General features: G+C 40.9%; 1 protein-coding gene across 4 annotated transcripts in view; it reads right to left on the bottom strand.

The window, feature by feature from the left end:
- Window positions 1-4,085: 4,085 nt before the first annotated feature.
- C3H14orf180 (chromosome 3 C14orf180 homolog) overlaps window positions 4,086-16,241 on the bottom strand; it is a 43,579-nt gene continuing 31,423 nt past the window's right edge. For 2 of the 4 annotated variants that reach the window (XM_036748317.1, XM_036748315.1), the window contains 3 exons: window positions 9,585-9,611; window positions 7,265-7,351; window positions 4,086-5,971 (listed from right to left, as the gene is read on the bottom strand). In XM_036748317.1, the coding sequence (XP_036604212.1) occupies window positions 5,769-5,971; window positions 7,265-7,351; window positions 9,585-9,611 (317 nt within the window). In that variant the 3' untranslated portion in view covers window positions 4,086-5,768. The remainder of the gene's footprint in view (window positions 5,972-7,264; window positions 7,352-9,584; window positions 9,612-16,241) is intronic. The other 2 variants (XM_036748318.1, XM_036748316.1) reach the window with 1 other exon arrangement.

The following is a 16,241-nucleotide window of genomic DNA, read 5'->3' as shown; positions in this document are numbered from 1 at the left end:
CCCCATGGACCATAGCAGGACTGTCCATGGGGTTTTCTGGGTAAAGATACTAGAGTGGTTTGCCATTTCTTTCTACAGTAGATCATCTTTGGTCAGAACTCTCCACCATGACCTGTCTTTCTTGGGTAATCCTGCATAGCATCGCTCACAGTTTGAGCTATGCAAGCCCTTCTGCCATGACAAGACAGTGATTTGAGAGGGGAAGCTGGGCAGGGGAGGCTAAATTGAGATATGGAAGCTGGGGATTGCCCAGGACTGCCTGGGAGTGCACAGGGTGGTCCACGATCATCTGCAACTAGTAACTAACCACGATCGCGAATGATTTCCTGTGATGACATATGACTGCCAATTATCAACCCTCATTTCCTGTGACTGCCTTTAATTCCTTGTGACTACCTACAATGGATGGTCTGTCACTGCCTTGAATCTACCACTCGACTCTCATTGCCTGCAACTGCCTCTGACCTCCTGTAACTCCCTCTGATTACATGGCTGCCCTCAACCACTTATGAGTACCCATGACAGACTGTGACTATCCTGGACAGCTCATGTCTAACCCTAATTACCCATGACAGCTTATGATGGCCAGCTGGGGGTAAGAATAATCTTCTGGCTCATTTGTCTCTGTAGGTTCTCAGTTGTTTCTTGTCTGGTCCCTGACTTGTTTTCCCTCCTGCTGACTTCGGCCTGCCCCATCTCCTTCCACCCTTAAGGCATCTGTCACTGTCTCGGAGCCCTTGCTTAGGCTCAGTGCCCATCGAGGGCTGTTCTTGCTGGCGGTCAAGTTTTGTAAAGCTTCGAATCCCCAGGGGAGATGGGGACAGCTGGGAGTCATCTGGCTGACCTGGTTTCATAGAAGATGTGTTTACCTTCCGCATGATAAGAGAAGAACAGAAGAATCTTCTTTTCTCTTTATTCCCTTTATAAAAACAAAACGATTCCTCTCTTTAAACACAACTCATTTTTCTACAACATCTTTATATCCCAGATTCTTAAACAACAGGGATCTAGGTGCTTTGGAAGGAGTCTTTGATTTTGAGCCAGGAGACCTGAGCACTGATCTCAGTTCTGCCAATGACTTTCTGTTTGACCTTCCTTTTTTCAAAACTTAGTTTGTCCTTGTTTAAAATGGGTATAATCATATCTGCCATAATTCCTCCTCAGGGCTGTTTTGAAGACCAAATGATAGGACGTATGTAAATAACTTTGTCAGACATAAAATTATATGTGAATTTGAGCTATTTGTGGTATCTTTTCAAGGTTTAGGCTTCCCAAAGTGCTTTTCTATCCATCTTCTCCAATTCTCACGACAGTCATGTGAGGGACAGAGCAGGGACTAATAACTCAGGCATTCAGCATTTGAGAATGTCAGAAAATTAGAGCTTGAAGGGACCATGTTAGAGATCATCTAGGAAAACGCTCTCATCTTAGATGGAGACACTGAGGCCCACAGATGGCAACTGACATGCTCCAAATTACACAGGTGTGCTAGAACTGGAACTCAGACTCAGGTTTTCTGACCCTTCTTTGACATTTCACACATAAAGAAATGGTGGTCTAGAAAGATTTAGCCCCTCACTCAAGGTGACAAAGTAAGTCCAGGGCAAAGGTGGAATTTGAACCCAGGTGTGTCAAACTCCTGAGCAGGCATCTTTCTACCAAGCCATATTCCACCACAAATACAGGATTTTAGGTTTGTTTCTCAGTCTACCCTGTTGGCAAGGTCATGAGTTGATAGGGCTTAGAGAGGAAAGGGAGAGTTGTAAATAGAATGCTAGATTTGGAGTCTGGAAGACCTGGTTTTAATTCGGCCTCAAACACTATCAGTGGAACCCAGGGCAAGTCACTTAATCTCATTCAATCTCACGTTCCTCATCTGTAAAATGGAGTTGGGCTAAGGAGTGAGCATGGGGCCATAGCATGAATGCTGGTAGAGACTCTGAGAAACAGGGCTCACTCACCGTTCTGGCAGTTATAGTAACCTTTGTGTTCTTGGGGAAGTTGCTTGGAAAAACTTAGAAAATAATAGCCAAAGGTCTAGGCTCTTTTTAAATGTGTGTATACACACACGTGTGTGTGTGTGTGTGTTTGTGTGTGTGTGTGTGTGTGTGTGTGGTGGGAGGGCAGCAAGGAAAGAGAGAGATGGATGCCTCTATAGGGAGAAGTTGCCATTTTTCAACTCCCCCTAAGGCTTGAATTTGACATGGTTTCTTGGTGGCTTAAGAACAAAAACCTAGTGCATGAAGAGGCTGGGACTCCTCAGATTTGAACCATGTTTCTTGACCTGGTGTGCAACCATGGCAAATGGGAGGGCAATCAGGGGTGGTACCCAATGGAATCAATACTGTATTCTTGCTGAATGCCCTTTCTATGCTACTGTTATGTAACACTCGTTTTGTTAAATGGCAGGTGGTCTATGAGTGTTTCATTTCTTTTGCCCCATGGTTTAATTCACTTACCTTCAGGATTGTGGTACCAAAGTGTTTCACACATGTTATCTCATATGATCATTGATGCAAACCTATGAGGTATGTAGCCTATTATCATTCTCCTCATCTTTGTAAAGGAGTCATGGAAGCTCAAAGAGTTTAAAAAACAAATCTCAGCTCACACAGATGGTAAGTGGAACACATGACTGTTGATCCAGGCACCCTGAGAGAATAGGAAATAGCTCAGGAGGTGTCATCTTCACCCACAAATTATCTTCTATTTTGTATACATTTATATCTACTTGCCTACATGCTGTCTCCCTCAGAACTTCCTCACTTTCATCTTTGAGTTTCTAGTACCTAGCACAGTACCTGGCACTTAGTAGCATCTAATAAATGACTGATGATCGATACTTACATTTGCATACAAGGTTTGTGTGTGTGTGCGTGTGTGTGCATGTGCGTGGATGTGTGTGTGTGTGTGTGTGTGTGTGTGACTTCTGACTTCATTATCAGAGAAAACAACCATTTGGTGCATTTCACTACCTCTGGTAGTATACTAACCTTTTTGTTAGTGGATAGAGATCTGATATTTTAAGAAACAATTAAATTAATGTTTGTAGGTTATGTAAAAACTGTGATTCCTAGTACCCTCTCCCTCATTTTCTGCCATTCTGCAGAACGCAGAAGGGAGTCACACACGGCTAAAGACTATTTCATTTAAAAATGTTTTTCATGGGTTTCCATGGCCCAAGAATTCATTATCTTGTGGCCAACCCGCTGTGCCTTTCCACTTAGCTAGGCAGGTCACCAGCTGGAGTGTCTGTTGCCTTGACTACATTGGAAGCCTTCCCGGCTTGGTAGAAACCATGAGAGCTTTCACAGCTGACATTATCTTCAAGAACTAAGTCATGTCGGTTAACAATTATTTATTAAGTGCTTACTATGTGCCAGGCTCTGTGCTAAGCACTGGGGATGCAAAGAAAGGGAAAACCATAGTCTCTCCTCTCAAGGATCTCACATTTTCACAGAGCAGAACATATCCTTTGAATAACTGCCAAAGTAATCTTCCTAAAACATAGCTCCAACCATATTACTCCTTTGTAAAAAGCCTTTGGTAGCTCTTAATTAACCACGGGATAAAACAAACACCTGTTAAATCGGCATTTGAAGCTCTCTCTAATCTTACTCTAACCTATCTTTCCTGACAACTCACCCACCTCCACCTTCACGCATTGTATATTTCAGACAAAAATGGCATACACCTTTCCTACGGAATGTTAGCAGACATTGTCTGGCTGGCTTCCACTTTGGTGCGGCCCCAAAGGCTTCCCTCCCATGACCAAAATTAAAGCCTTCCTCATCTTTTCCTGTTGAGATACTCATCTTTTTTTGAAGTCCAGCTCAGGGGCTGCCTCTTCCTAATCCCCCCTTAGCCAAACTTCTCCCCTCTTCAAATTTTCCTAGAGCACTTTGTCTATGTCTCATTCTTGCTGTTATAACTCATATATATATTTATATATATTTGTATATATGTATACACACACATACATACATATATGTATATTTATAAAATGACTTACAATTTGTATCTGCTTCTACCCTCCGCCATTAGAATATAACCTTCTTAAGGGAAGGGACTATGTTCACCAGAACTTAGCACAGTGTCATACATTTTATTTTGTCCAGATGTGATTTCATAGGTGAAATTTCATTGTAGAAAGCTCTTTCACACTGCTGACCAGCAACACATCTGTAACTTATAGTCTTGAGAAGTCTTAGGGCATGGGAGATTATGTTACTTGCCTATGGTCACACAGCTAATATGTATCAGGGATAGGAATTGAAGTCAGGTCTTTTTGGCTCCAAGGCCATCTCTCTATCTACCATACCCTGGCTGCCCTTCACCTTGCCTGTAGTAATCACTTCATGTTTATTGAATGGGATTAAGTTGAACTGGAGAAAGGTGAAAAATTTGGAAAACAGAGTGGAATTTATTTGTGGATAAACAAATGAAACTTTCTTTAACGATTGAGAGTATTGTGCCTAAGATCCAATGTTCTCTGACAAAAATTGTAGTAATACAAATTCAATTTGTGATTAGTCGAACAGCAGTTTAACCTGGCAGTGTGTGGGCTTCCAAGAAGTCTAGAGGAGTGTGTGTGTGTGTGTGTGTGTGTGTGTGTGTGTATGTGTGTGCATGTGCGCATGTGCATGCATGGGTGTGTGTGTATGTGTGAGTGGGTATAACTATACATGTGTATTAAAAAGAGATACTTGGGATTCTTAATGGACTGACCACAAGCTTGATAAGAGTCAACAGGATGACATGGTAAACAAAATAGCAAATGCAATTATAGGTTTCATTAAAAGAGTCCAGAACAGACTCATTGAAAGAGTCCAGAATGAAGGAGGCAATGGTCTGGCTGACTTCTGCCATGGTAAGCACACAGCTGGTATTAACTTCAGTGTGCCATGTATTAGGAAAGACACTGAAAAGTTGGAGTATGTTGAGAGGAGAATGATCCAAATGATGAGGATTGAAGACTACCCTATATGAGGATGTGTTGACAGATCTGGGGATATCTAGCTTAGAGAAGAGAAAGCTCAGCAGATACTCAGGTCACTACATTCAATGACCTGAAGGGGTATCGTGGGAGAGACTTATTCTGTTTGGCCCAGAGCGCAGAATCAGGAGCAATGGGTGAAAGTCAAGGAGAGGCAGATTTTTTAGCACAATAGAAGGAAAAAGTCCCTAGATTAGAATTGACCAAAAGTGGAGGGGTTTGCCTCTGAATGTAATGAGATCTTCATCAATAGAAATGCTCAGGTGGAGGCTAGATGATCTCTTGTGGGACGCGTTGTAGAAGGTATTCCTCCAGGTAACTACAAGTTGAACCTGATGTTCTCTGAGATCATTTCCAGCTCTGAACTTCTCTCTCTGTCTCTCTCTATCTCCCTCTGTCTCTATCTCTGTCTCTGTCTCTCTCTCTGTGTGCATGCATGTGTATTGTAGTAGTGATAGTGGGAAATTCTCATAACTGGCCCTGGAGAACCCTTTAGAACATGGGTCTTGGTGCTTGGAGGTTTCTCAGCAGATCCACTGTTTGTTTCTCCTTGAATTTGAATATGCTGCTCGGAAGCCCTCAGCCTCCTGGGACTTAGGACCAGAATGCCCCATATTCCAGGCTCAGACACCATTCATTGCCTTGGAGGGTGTAGGGCTGTAGAAGTCATGTAGAAGTCACTTTCCCAAATAGCAACTGAAGATGTTCCTCAAACTGGTAAAGGCAGAAGAATGGCATCTGTACAAATGCTGGGACTCTGTGGAAGCTCCTGTCATTGTCTCCCAAACCACTTCCAGAAGGTCATAGCCACATGTCTTACCCGGAGGAGGAAGAGGAGGAGCCAGGCTCGGAATTCCTCCAGGGCTTTGGAACCCAGCCTGGCCTGACCACAATAGAGACTCAGGGCTAGGCCAAGCAGGATAAAAAGGCAGAGGCACAGGAAGAGAGGGCATCCAGATGACCACCTGTCCGGGGCTGCAAGTACAGTAGGAGGAGACAGCAACAGAACAGAGTTAGTGTTGGTTCATTGGTGGGCATCCCCTCACCATGCTTGGGGTCAAGCAGGATGAAAACAGAACTTGGAAACTGAGGCCCAAAGTTTTCTCTGGGTATGGTCCTACCTTTCTTCTCACCCCAAATCCTGCAATATGCTCATAGAAATTGTTTTTTTTTTCAAAATAGAGCCTTACTCAAAAATCCTTGACCTCATTAGAAGTCTCCAAGTATAGGCTTGTGTCCACTTGTCAGATGTATTACAGTGAGGATTCTCTTTCTGGTATTGGTTAGATTTGATGGTCCCTGAAGCCTCTTGTAACAGGAAATTCTGTGATGCTATGGTCTATGACCCTGACTCACCCTAAAGGGAACTTATACTCTAATTAGAGGAGATGGGACATGGACAGAAATAATGATGATATGAGGAAGAATGTGTGAAGGTGTGGTCGATTGAGTCAATCCATCACATCAACCCCTCTTAAAGTAACCAACAAAATGCTATGCCCTGATAGCTTTGTCCAGAGAGAGAAATCAATCAATAAATCATAGGCATGAACAAGGCATAGACATTTCTATTAAATCAATAAATCAAAGTGTGAGAAGTCCTTCATCAATTTAGGAGACCTTGAAAGCCATTAGATAAAAGGGAGTGAGTTGCAACAAGAAGTATATTGATATTAGCTGAGAAGATGTTGTCATGCCCTGGAGGCTGTTTATAAAATAGGAAGTCAGTTCAGAAATGGGGACACAAAATTCTGGCAGCCTCCACAAGGAGCCCAGCGGAAAAGCTATATACCATGCTAAAAGGGAACTTCATGAACACTCCTACTAAAGGGAGAAAAGGACCTCCAGGAACTAGAAGCTGTTAGTTACCACTTTGTTATTTATGCATTCTAAGCATGCACCCACTTTCCCCTGGATTCTCTGTGCAGTTGTGGGAGAGCGTGTCACAGACTGAGGAGATTAGGAGCAGCTTTGCTGATTTGATAGTCTGAGTTGGGACTGAGAAAATTGCTCCTGAGTATGTGCTTCAAAAAGCAAAGGAGAGCCAGACAAAGTGGAATGAGAAATCTGCGTGCTCACACAGGTTTTGTGTGTTTGGGGTGGGATAGGGTTGGTGAGTGTTAGGAAAGCTTTTTAGAGGAAGGGCATCTGAGTTGGCTTTTGAAGGAAGGGAGGGAATTCAACAGATGTAGATGGGGGGGCGGTCTATGGAGTTCTGGACCCAATCCTGGAGAGGCAGGGGCAAACACAAGTGGTAGTGAAACATACCCCGGAGAGGAAAACTGCATGGCCAAGTAGTGGGAGTTCCTGGGCCCAGTTCAAAGGAGAAGGGGAGTCCCTGGTCAATGTCAGCCTCTTGGAGAGAGAAGAGAATCAAATATGTGGCTCCACAATTTGAAGAGTGGCAAGAAAATATATAATCCATGACAGTAGAGAGGAAGAGACTGTGGTTCTGTAAGTTTTTTGGACACTGTAAGTCTCTAGAAACCCCAAGTACACTTCTCTTCTGGAGGAGTACAAGCCTATAGGTTGGACGTTTTATAGGTCTCTGTGGCAAAAGTAAAATTCCAGAGAATGCTCTGGGGCTGTTTTCCAAGCAATCTCAAATCATCTCTAATGCACAGTGACTGGCATACATTAGGTGCTCAATAAATGCTTGGCGAATTAAGTTCCTTACCCTGTGAAGGCCAAACTACAAGGTGGTACTAAGAGTAGGGGTAAGGGTGGGGTGACTGCAGAGGCCTCAGTGAAAGGTGGAATTTATCAGAAAAAGAGGAGAATTGTATTTGCTATTATGGGCTACTGTGAGTTATACTTTTTTTTTACCCAATATGCACATTATCTTGAGTGCTTGCTTGCATAGCACTGGGTGTCCTTTAATTAACACCTTTGGAGACCTAGACACAGAGCTGTATTTCGAGATGTTTTCCAGGGAATTGCTAGGTGACTTAGTGGACAGAACACTGGGCCTGGAGTTGGGGAGATAGTTCAAATCCAGTCTCAGACACTTTCTAGCTGTGTGATCCTGAACAAATCACTTAACCTCTGTTTACTACCTTTATCCTCTGGAGAAGGAAATGGCAAACCACTCTAGTATCTTTGCCAAGAAAACCTCATGGACAGCTTTGGTGTGCTGTGGTTCAGAGAGTCATGAAGAGTTGGACATGACCGAACAACACTACCACCAGGGAACTCTGGGTGGGGGCAGCCAAAGAAAGGGATATTTTTGGAACTCCCTCCAAGCTTGAACTTGGTCTTGTATCCCTAACACCTAATAAAGGGTTTAGCAATTTGCAGTTGTTTAATAAATGTTTGCAGAATTGAATGAAACGGTGGATTTTGGTCTGAGGTCAGGAAAACTGCCTCACAATGAGACCCACCTGAAAGTGAATTGGGCTTCATGCAGAGCCTGGACAACCACTTATGAGGGATGTCGTAGAGGGCTTGCCTGCATAGGTTTAGGCTGGTTGTTGTTGTTGTGTTTGTCTTTCGTTCTTGAAGAGGACCATGACGTCAGGGAAATGATGACATGACTTGCAGTTGACTTTGATTTGAGTGAGGGAGGGCTGTGCAAAGTCACCAGCCTCACTTTCTTCTTCAGAGCCATCTGGGTCCAGTGGCCTGATATTCACCAGGAGGCCCAGGATGCAGTGGGAGACCCTGGCCCTTTAAGGCTAAGGTCCTTTCACTTAGAGTGAGGTAATGCCTATTCAGTGAATAGGCCTCTTTAAGAAGTTGGTTTAGGCTGGACTAAGAAGGCAAGGGCAGCTAGGTGGTACAGCAGATAGAGCGCTGGGTCTTGGAATCAGGAAGACCCAAGTCTAACTCTGACCTCAGATGCTTACTAGCTGTGTGATCCTGGACAAAGCACTGAACCTCTGTTTGCCTCAGTTTCCTCATTTGTAAGATGAGGATAATAATAGCACCTACCTCGCATGGTTGTTACAAGGATGAAATGAGATGCCATCTGTAAAGTGCCTGGCACGGAGTATATTCTATATAAATACCCATTCCCTACCCTTCCGCCGCTGAGTTCTCTGAGATTCTATTCTGTGCTATTTTTTCTGAGCTACAATTTGTCTTGTTCCAAGGATTACTGTGGGTAAAGCTTGTCTTCCCATTCACTGGAAGTATGAGGGCACAGCCTGTGTCTTGATGAGTAGAAAAAATTCAATTACTGTCTCTGCTACTTCTTGTGTGACCTTGAGTTTGACCTTGACTTTTCTACTCTAGACCTCATCTAGAAAGCAAGGGGATTGGATGAGATGGTCTCTGAGCTTCCTTCTTCTAGAATCCCTAAAATTCTCTCCTCTTTCTCTCCTATCTCCCACAGTACCTGGTATGGATCTGAGTGAGGATGACCTGGTAAGGTGGGAAGGTGGGGGAAGCCCTTTCCTGGGCCCTTGGTCTCCTGTGCAGTGTGGGAACAAGGAGCAGGGCGGAATGGGGCAAGATTTCCTCTGACCTTCTTCTCCAAACACAGTCTGGGTTCATTATCTCTGGGGAGCAGGGAGTTTCTCTTCAGAGCTGGCTCCAGGACAAAGCCAGTCAGGCAGGGAATAGCATTAGGTAGGAACTCAGCACTTACCTATGATGGTGTCAACGCAGGAGATGTCTAGGAATTGAAACAGAAGACAAGAGTGTTAACACATGTCCTATAACTGGGGAAAGGTGGGATGGGGCTGTAGTATATTGGAGGTAAAACAAACACTTGATATGGAGAGAAACTGAATTGGCCTCCCAATTCTGTGACTTTTCATGACCTTAAGAAGGTCCCTCTCTGATCATCCCCTTCTTTATATGAAAGATGAGGGAGCTGGGCTAGATGATTTCTTACATCTCTTTATTCCTAGATCCCATAATTCTAATAATAACCACTCTTGGAGCACTTTGGTGCTTACAAAAAAGCATACTTTTCTCACAATGGCCTTGTGAGGTAGGGATTGCAAATGTTGGTCCTCTTTTACAGGTGAGGAAACTAAGGGTCATAGATGTGAGGTGACTACCCCAAGGTCACACAGCTGACGAGTGTCAGAGCTGGCTGGAACTCAAATCCCAATTGTCTCCAAGATAAGAGGTCATTCCACCATACTAGACAGCATTAGAATGGCAACATTAAAAATGCAATACAATAACCATCTATTAAGCACCTGCTCTATACATAAGACTGTGCTCAGGGCTGGGGAGATGTAAAGTTTAGGTCAGACACAGTTCCTGCCTTCATAGCTTAGAGTCTAGGAAGGAGATAGGACACAATCAAAAATAATGACGGTAAGAACTCACATATAACATTTGACGGTGTTTTCCTCACAAAAAAACTTGTGAGGTGGATAATGTAGCAGTACTAGCCCCATTTTAAATGTAACCAGGAGTTCAGTGTGACACGTGTGTAAATCTTTCCTTCCTGACTCCAGCCGGCCACATAGGGTAGGGATGTAACTAGGGAAAATGTGAAAAAAGGGAGTCCAACCCTTGTCATTTAGAGGTCAGGTTTCTGCTTCAGGAAACTCAATCTGAACTGAGTCTGAAGAAGTGAATAGATCCAGGGAGAGGGGCACGTGCCTCCAGCTCTGCGGGCCCAGTGGTGGTTAGTAACACAGATGAAGATGAAGGAAACTAGCCTCTGAGGGGTCAAATGATTGGTCCATGATCACACATCAGACCCAGGTCTCCTCCTTCCAAGTACAATCCTCTTTTCACGGTAACAAGAATAACAGATGGCATTTATCTTGATGACTGCTATGTGACAGGCACTGTGCTTAGAGATTTACAATTATTATTTCATTGGAGCCCATAGTAACCCTAGGAGGTAGCTGCTATTATTATCTCTATTTTACAGATGAGGAAACTGAGGCAAACAGGACCACACACCTTCTAAGAGGCTGAGGCCAGATTTAAACTCAGGTCTCCTTGACCCCAGGACTAGAGCTCTATCTACTGTACCACCTACCTTCCTCTATTTAATGCTTGTTAAGTGTCAAGTGCACTAAAGTTGTAAAAATCCCTCTTGTATGTCCAGCACTTTGTAATCTGCAAAAAGCTTTACTATTTATTCTCTCATTTGTTCCTCACAATAACCCCAAGATCCTTTAAGAAATCTCCACTTTACAGATGGAGAAACTGAAGTTCTCCTCTGAGCTTCTTCTCCAAACCCAGTCTGGGTTCCTTATCTCTGGGGAGCAGTGAGTTTCTCTTCAGAGCTGGCTCTGAATCAGAGTTCAAGCCTAGGAAATGGGAAAGGTGGTTCTAGAACTCAGGTTCTGGACTCCCAGTTCTTGCATCTTTCTACTCCATGACATTGATTCTTACAAGTTTCTTGTCTATGAAGCCAATGTCTACAGGATCGACTCCTGAGGTAAGCCCTACATGTCGGCAGATTAGGGAAAGCGTCTCTGACCTGTTTTAATGTCTTGTTACCCGTGAGTACCTAATTCCTTGCCCTCTCTAGGCTTCTTTTCATCTGCACCATACCAGGAAGGCTTACTTTGAACTCTCATCAATCATTTGCACCTCTGTGTAGGTACAAATTTTTATTATAAATGGCTTTATTATATATATATATATATATTTTATTATTATTATTATAAATGACTTTATAAATGGCTTTCAGATGGCTGGCAGTAACATCCATTAGGGTGTAGGATTTTGACCAAGTGTAAATAAGAGAAAGGGATAATTTTGGATCTTGCAGGACTATCAGGAAGCTGAAACTTAGTGGGGCCTAATACTGGGGCATGGGGAGGTGGGGCTTCCCACTCTTACTTCAGTTACCTGAATTCTCCCCTTCCTACATCCACCTCTTTCAGAAAGGGGAACAAGCATTTACGAAGAACTGACTATGTGCCAGGCATCTTGTTAAGCATTGTTATTATTATCTATATGCTATTATTCTCATTTCACAGTTGAATAAACTGAGGTAGATAAAGTTTAAGCACCTTATTCAGGGTCACACAGTTAGTAAGTGTTTGAGGCTGGATTTGAACTCGGGTCTTCCTGACTCCAGGCCCAGTGCCCCTTAGCAACCTAAGGGAACCATTTCATGACTGCTTTGGCCCACACTGATCTCCAAACTCCAGGTGTTACTCTCATTGGTCCCTTAGCAAAAGCTATGTGACGTTACTGCCTTTTCTTTTTTAATGTTATATTGTGTTTTGTACTTATTTTTGTTAAAGACTTCCCAATTACATTTTTATTTGCTTCAGGCCCCACTCAGGAGTTGGCCAAATGCCTGGTGGGCCAACGAGCTTGACACCTTCAGTGTAGTCTTTTGCAGGTGACGTTTTACTGGTTTGCTTCGCGTCCAATAGCATCCTTTCTCCAGAGAGCGTAAGGGACTACGCATACCTCACTGGGGTTTTGAAAGCAGAATCCTTTTGAAATGTATTTAGGACCATTGTAATTTAACTGCATTGGCCAGGACTCTGATGTAATGTGTGTTGAAAATGGGAGGTTCATATCTGTCTATGACTCTCCCACAGTGAAGTCAAGCATGGGATTCTGCAATGCCCAACATATGTTTTTTCAGTCATTAATTAAAAGAGCTTTGAAAAATTAAAGAGATAGGAGGCAGAGAGACCAGAGAGGTTATTATAAAAATCTGGATAAGAGCTGAGGAGGGCCTGAATTCAGGTTGTAGAAATGAGGACGGAAAGGAGGGGAATGAATGTCGTAGACACTGATTGATGTGGCAGGTGGGGGAGCAAAGGATGCATAGAGTAAAATATTAGGAAAGAATAAGGAAGTTGGGGATGGGGCATGGCGATGGATTTGATTGGAATATGAGCTCAATTTCCCAGATTGTTCAGTTAATCAAAATAGCTCATACTTCATTAGGGCTGGAGAACTGCAAATCATATTTCTTTTTTTTAATATAAATTTTATTTTGATTTCCATTGATAGGCATCTAAACATATAAACAAAGGACTAAGAAGAGGCAAAAAACATGTGCATGAAAGATGAAACAGACAAGAGATTGTAAATAACTGGATGGGTTTATGAGCTCCTGAAACTTCCTAGTCACTGACCCCATTAAAAATGTGTATGTTGTTTTTAATTCATTTCTTCCCTTTTTCCCAATCTCTTTTGAACTTTTTTACTGTGTGTATAAGATGAATTTGCTGTTCTCACTGTTGACTTTAACTATGTAGTTGTCAATGTGTATATTATTCTCCTGGTTCTACTTTTTTGTGTTTATCTAACTTCATATAAATCTTCTGATGCTTCTTTAAATTGTTCATATTAATCATGTCTTATGACATACTATTTTTCTGTTTGCATTCATATACTACAATTTGCTCAGCAATTCCATAATGGATGGGCACCTAGTTTGTTTCTAGTATTTTTTGCTGTTATAAATAGTGCTGCTAGGAATATTCATGTACTGATAACTCTTCCCCCTCCCCATCTCCCACCACCACCTTGTCAATCATCACCCTGAGGAACAGTTCCAGGAAGGAAATCAATGGGTCAAAAGGGACACACGTTTGTGTATCACTGTTTTGCTGTCTAATTTTACATTCTTTCCAAAAATGTACTATGAACGTGTGATTCCAGCAGCTGAGAACGTGTCTGTTTTACCTTAGCAATGCCAGCCATGGATCTTTGTGTCTTTTATTATCTTTGTCAATCTGATAAATTTCAGTGAGAGTTCAGAATTAAACATTTGCATTTCACTGAGAATTAGATATTTTGGACACCTTTTCATGCTGTAAGTTTTTGTTTCATCCATTGAGGAAGTTTCTTTTGGATACAATGACTATCTATTGGAAAATGGCTCTTACTCTAAAACATTTTTATGAGTTCTTTACAATTTTTGAATGTTGGACTTCTATCAGAAAAGACTAATGCAAAATTACTTCCCTCCATTTCTTCCTACTTCTGGATACACTGCTATTCATTGTGCAAAGGAATTTTATTTTTACATAATAAAATTCATCTATTTTAGCTCTTAAAATTTCCTCCATCATAATTTAAGAATTTAATTATTTTACAATTATGACATTCCCTCATTCTATGTAGCTTTTTAAAAAAAAGTGATGCATGTTCCTCTCTTAGTGTTTCATATTTCATTCACTGATCCATTTGGAATTTATTGTGCTTTATGGTATAAGATGTTGGTGTGGTCCCAGTTTTTTTGACCAGATTACTAACCCATTCCCCAACATATTTAATTGAATAATTTATAGCTAGCATTTATATAGGTAATTTAAGGTTTGCAAAGCAATTTACATATATTAACTCAGTTGATCCTCATGACAAACCCAGTGAAGTAGGTGTTTTTATTATCCCCATTTTAGAGATCAAGAAACAGGCTGAAAAAGGTTAAGTGACTTGCCCAGGGTCTCACAACTAGGAAATGCTTGAGGCCCAATTCAAACTTAGGTCTTTCTGACCCCAAGTCCAATGTACTCTCAACCATTTCACCTGGCTGCACTATTTAAATTAATCCTGATAGTAGACAATAAAGATGAAGCAATTTTCAATATTTAAAGTGTAGAAAAAGGATTAGAAGAGTTCTGCTTAGCTTCAGAGGACAGAACTAGGAATGATGGGTAGAAGGTGCAGAGATGTAGATTAAGTGTTGATGGGAGAAAGACTAGTGGTTTCTTCTCATGAACAGTCTGTGAGCAAAGACTGAGTGATTATATGTTGGTGATAATAAATGTTTACGTGTTAGGGAGAATTCTTGTTCAGGTAGAGTTTGGACTGGGTGGCCTCTGACATCTTTTTCTATGCTCAAGTCTTGGGAATGAGGAAGCAGCCAGTTGGTTCAGTGAAATGATAATTGGGAGGCACTTAGCACGGTGCCTGGCTCATAGGAGACTGTATAAATGCTAGCTGGTATTAACGTTCTGAGTTAAGTGCCCCTTCCTCCTTTCCCTTAATTTCCTCTGATATACTTGAATTTTTGTTCTCCCATGTTAATTTTGTTATTATTATGCTTAATTCTTAATTAAAGGCATGCTATTAGTAGATGGAATAGTGCTGTTTGAAATATCTTGATTTAATTGAAATATCTTGATTTAATTGATTAAATATATTAATTTGGAAGTATCATCAATACTATTTAAGTCAGCCTATGAACATTAATTACCTCCCTAATTATATAGTTCTTCCTTTACTTATATAAAAAGTTTGTTTTATAATTGAGTTTAAATAAGACATATGCATATATGTGTTCATTCCCTAATGCTTAATATACTTCATTGTAATTTTAAAGGATATTTTCTTTCTATCATGTTTTTCCTGCTGTTTATCAGTGATATATTGAAATGCCGCTGATCTTTATGGGTTTGTCTTATATCCTGTTACTCATATCCTGTTATCCTATACTGACCTGTTATTTTCATTAATATTGTTGTTTATTCTATTGGTTATCTAAATAAACTATCAAACCATTTGCAAGTAGAGCTATTTTTGCTTTCTCCTTGCCAATGCCTATCCTTTCCTTTTTCTTACTGCTATTGCCAATATTTCTAGGGTTATATTGATTAATAATGGTGAGACCATACCATGCCAATTAACTTCCTAATATTTAACTATCCTTGTAATCTTCCTGTAAGTCCCACTTGATGAGCGAGTAAATTTTGGACATACTGTATTTGCCAGTAATTTACTTAATATTTTTGCACCTAGATTCATTTATTTGGTTTGAAGTTCTCTTTCTCTGCCATGTGATTCTGTGTTTTGCATACTAAAACCACATTTGTCTCACAGAAGGAATTGGATAGAGTGCCATCTTTTCTTAAAACTTGTGATCATTTATTTTTTGAATGTTTGCTAGAATTCACTCAGGAATACATTTCGTTCTGCTAAGTTTTTTTTTTTCCTTAAAGGGGAGTTCACTTGGTTGTTTTTTTCCAATATATATTTAACAATATAATTTATTTTGTATTTTGTATATTTGAGTATTTTATATTTTTGTCAGTATTCATTTCTTTTACATTCTCATTTTTTTGCCAAATAATACTGTATAGTATTCTTTAATAATTTCTTTTATTTCTTTATGACTTTTTATGATTTCTCCCTTCTTGTTTTTTATTCTGGCCAACTTGTTTCCTTTTGTCTTTTTTTTTAATATAGGTAATAGTTTATTAACTTAAATGCCTTTAAAATTTGTTTTGTTTATTAGTTAAATTGGCTTTTTTATTCAAATTTTGTTAAATCTCATTTGACCTTAAAGATTTCTTTTAGTGCTCATTTAAGTGTATTAATTTGCTGATAGTCTAATTTTTTAAAACTAAAA

The sequence above is a fragment of the Trichosurus vulpecula genome, chromosome 3 (genome assembly GCF_011100635.1).
Source record: "Trichosurus vulpecula isolate mTriVul1 chromosome 3, mTriVul1.pri, whole genome shotgun sequence".
Taxonomy (NCBI): domain Eukaryota; kingdom Metazoa; phylum Chordata; class Mammalia; order Diprotodontia; family Phalangeridae; genus Trichosurus; species Trichosurus vulpecula.
Note: the sequence above shows the minus strand (reverse complement) of the source record. Positions and strands in the feature narration are given on the sequence as shown.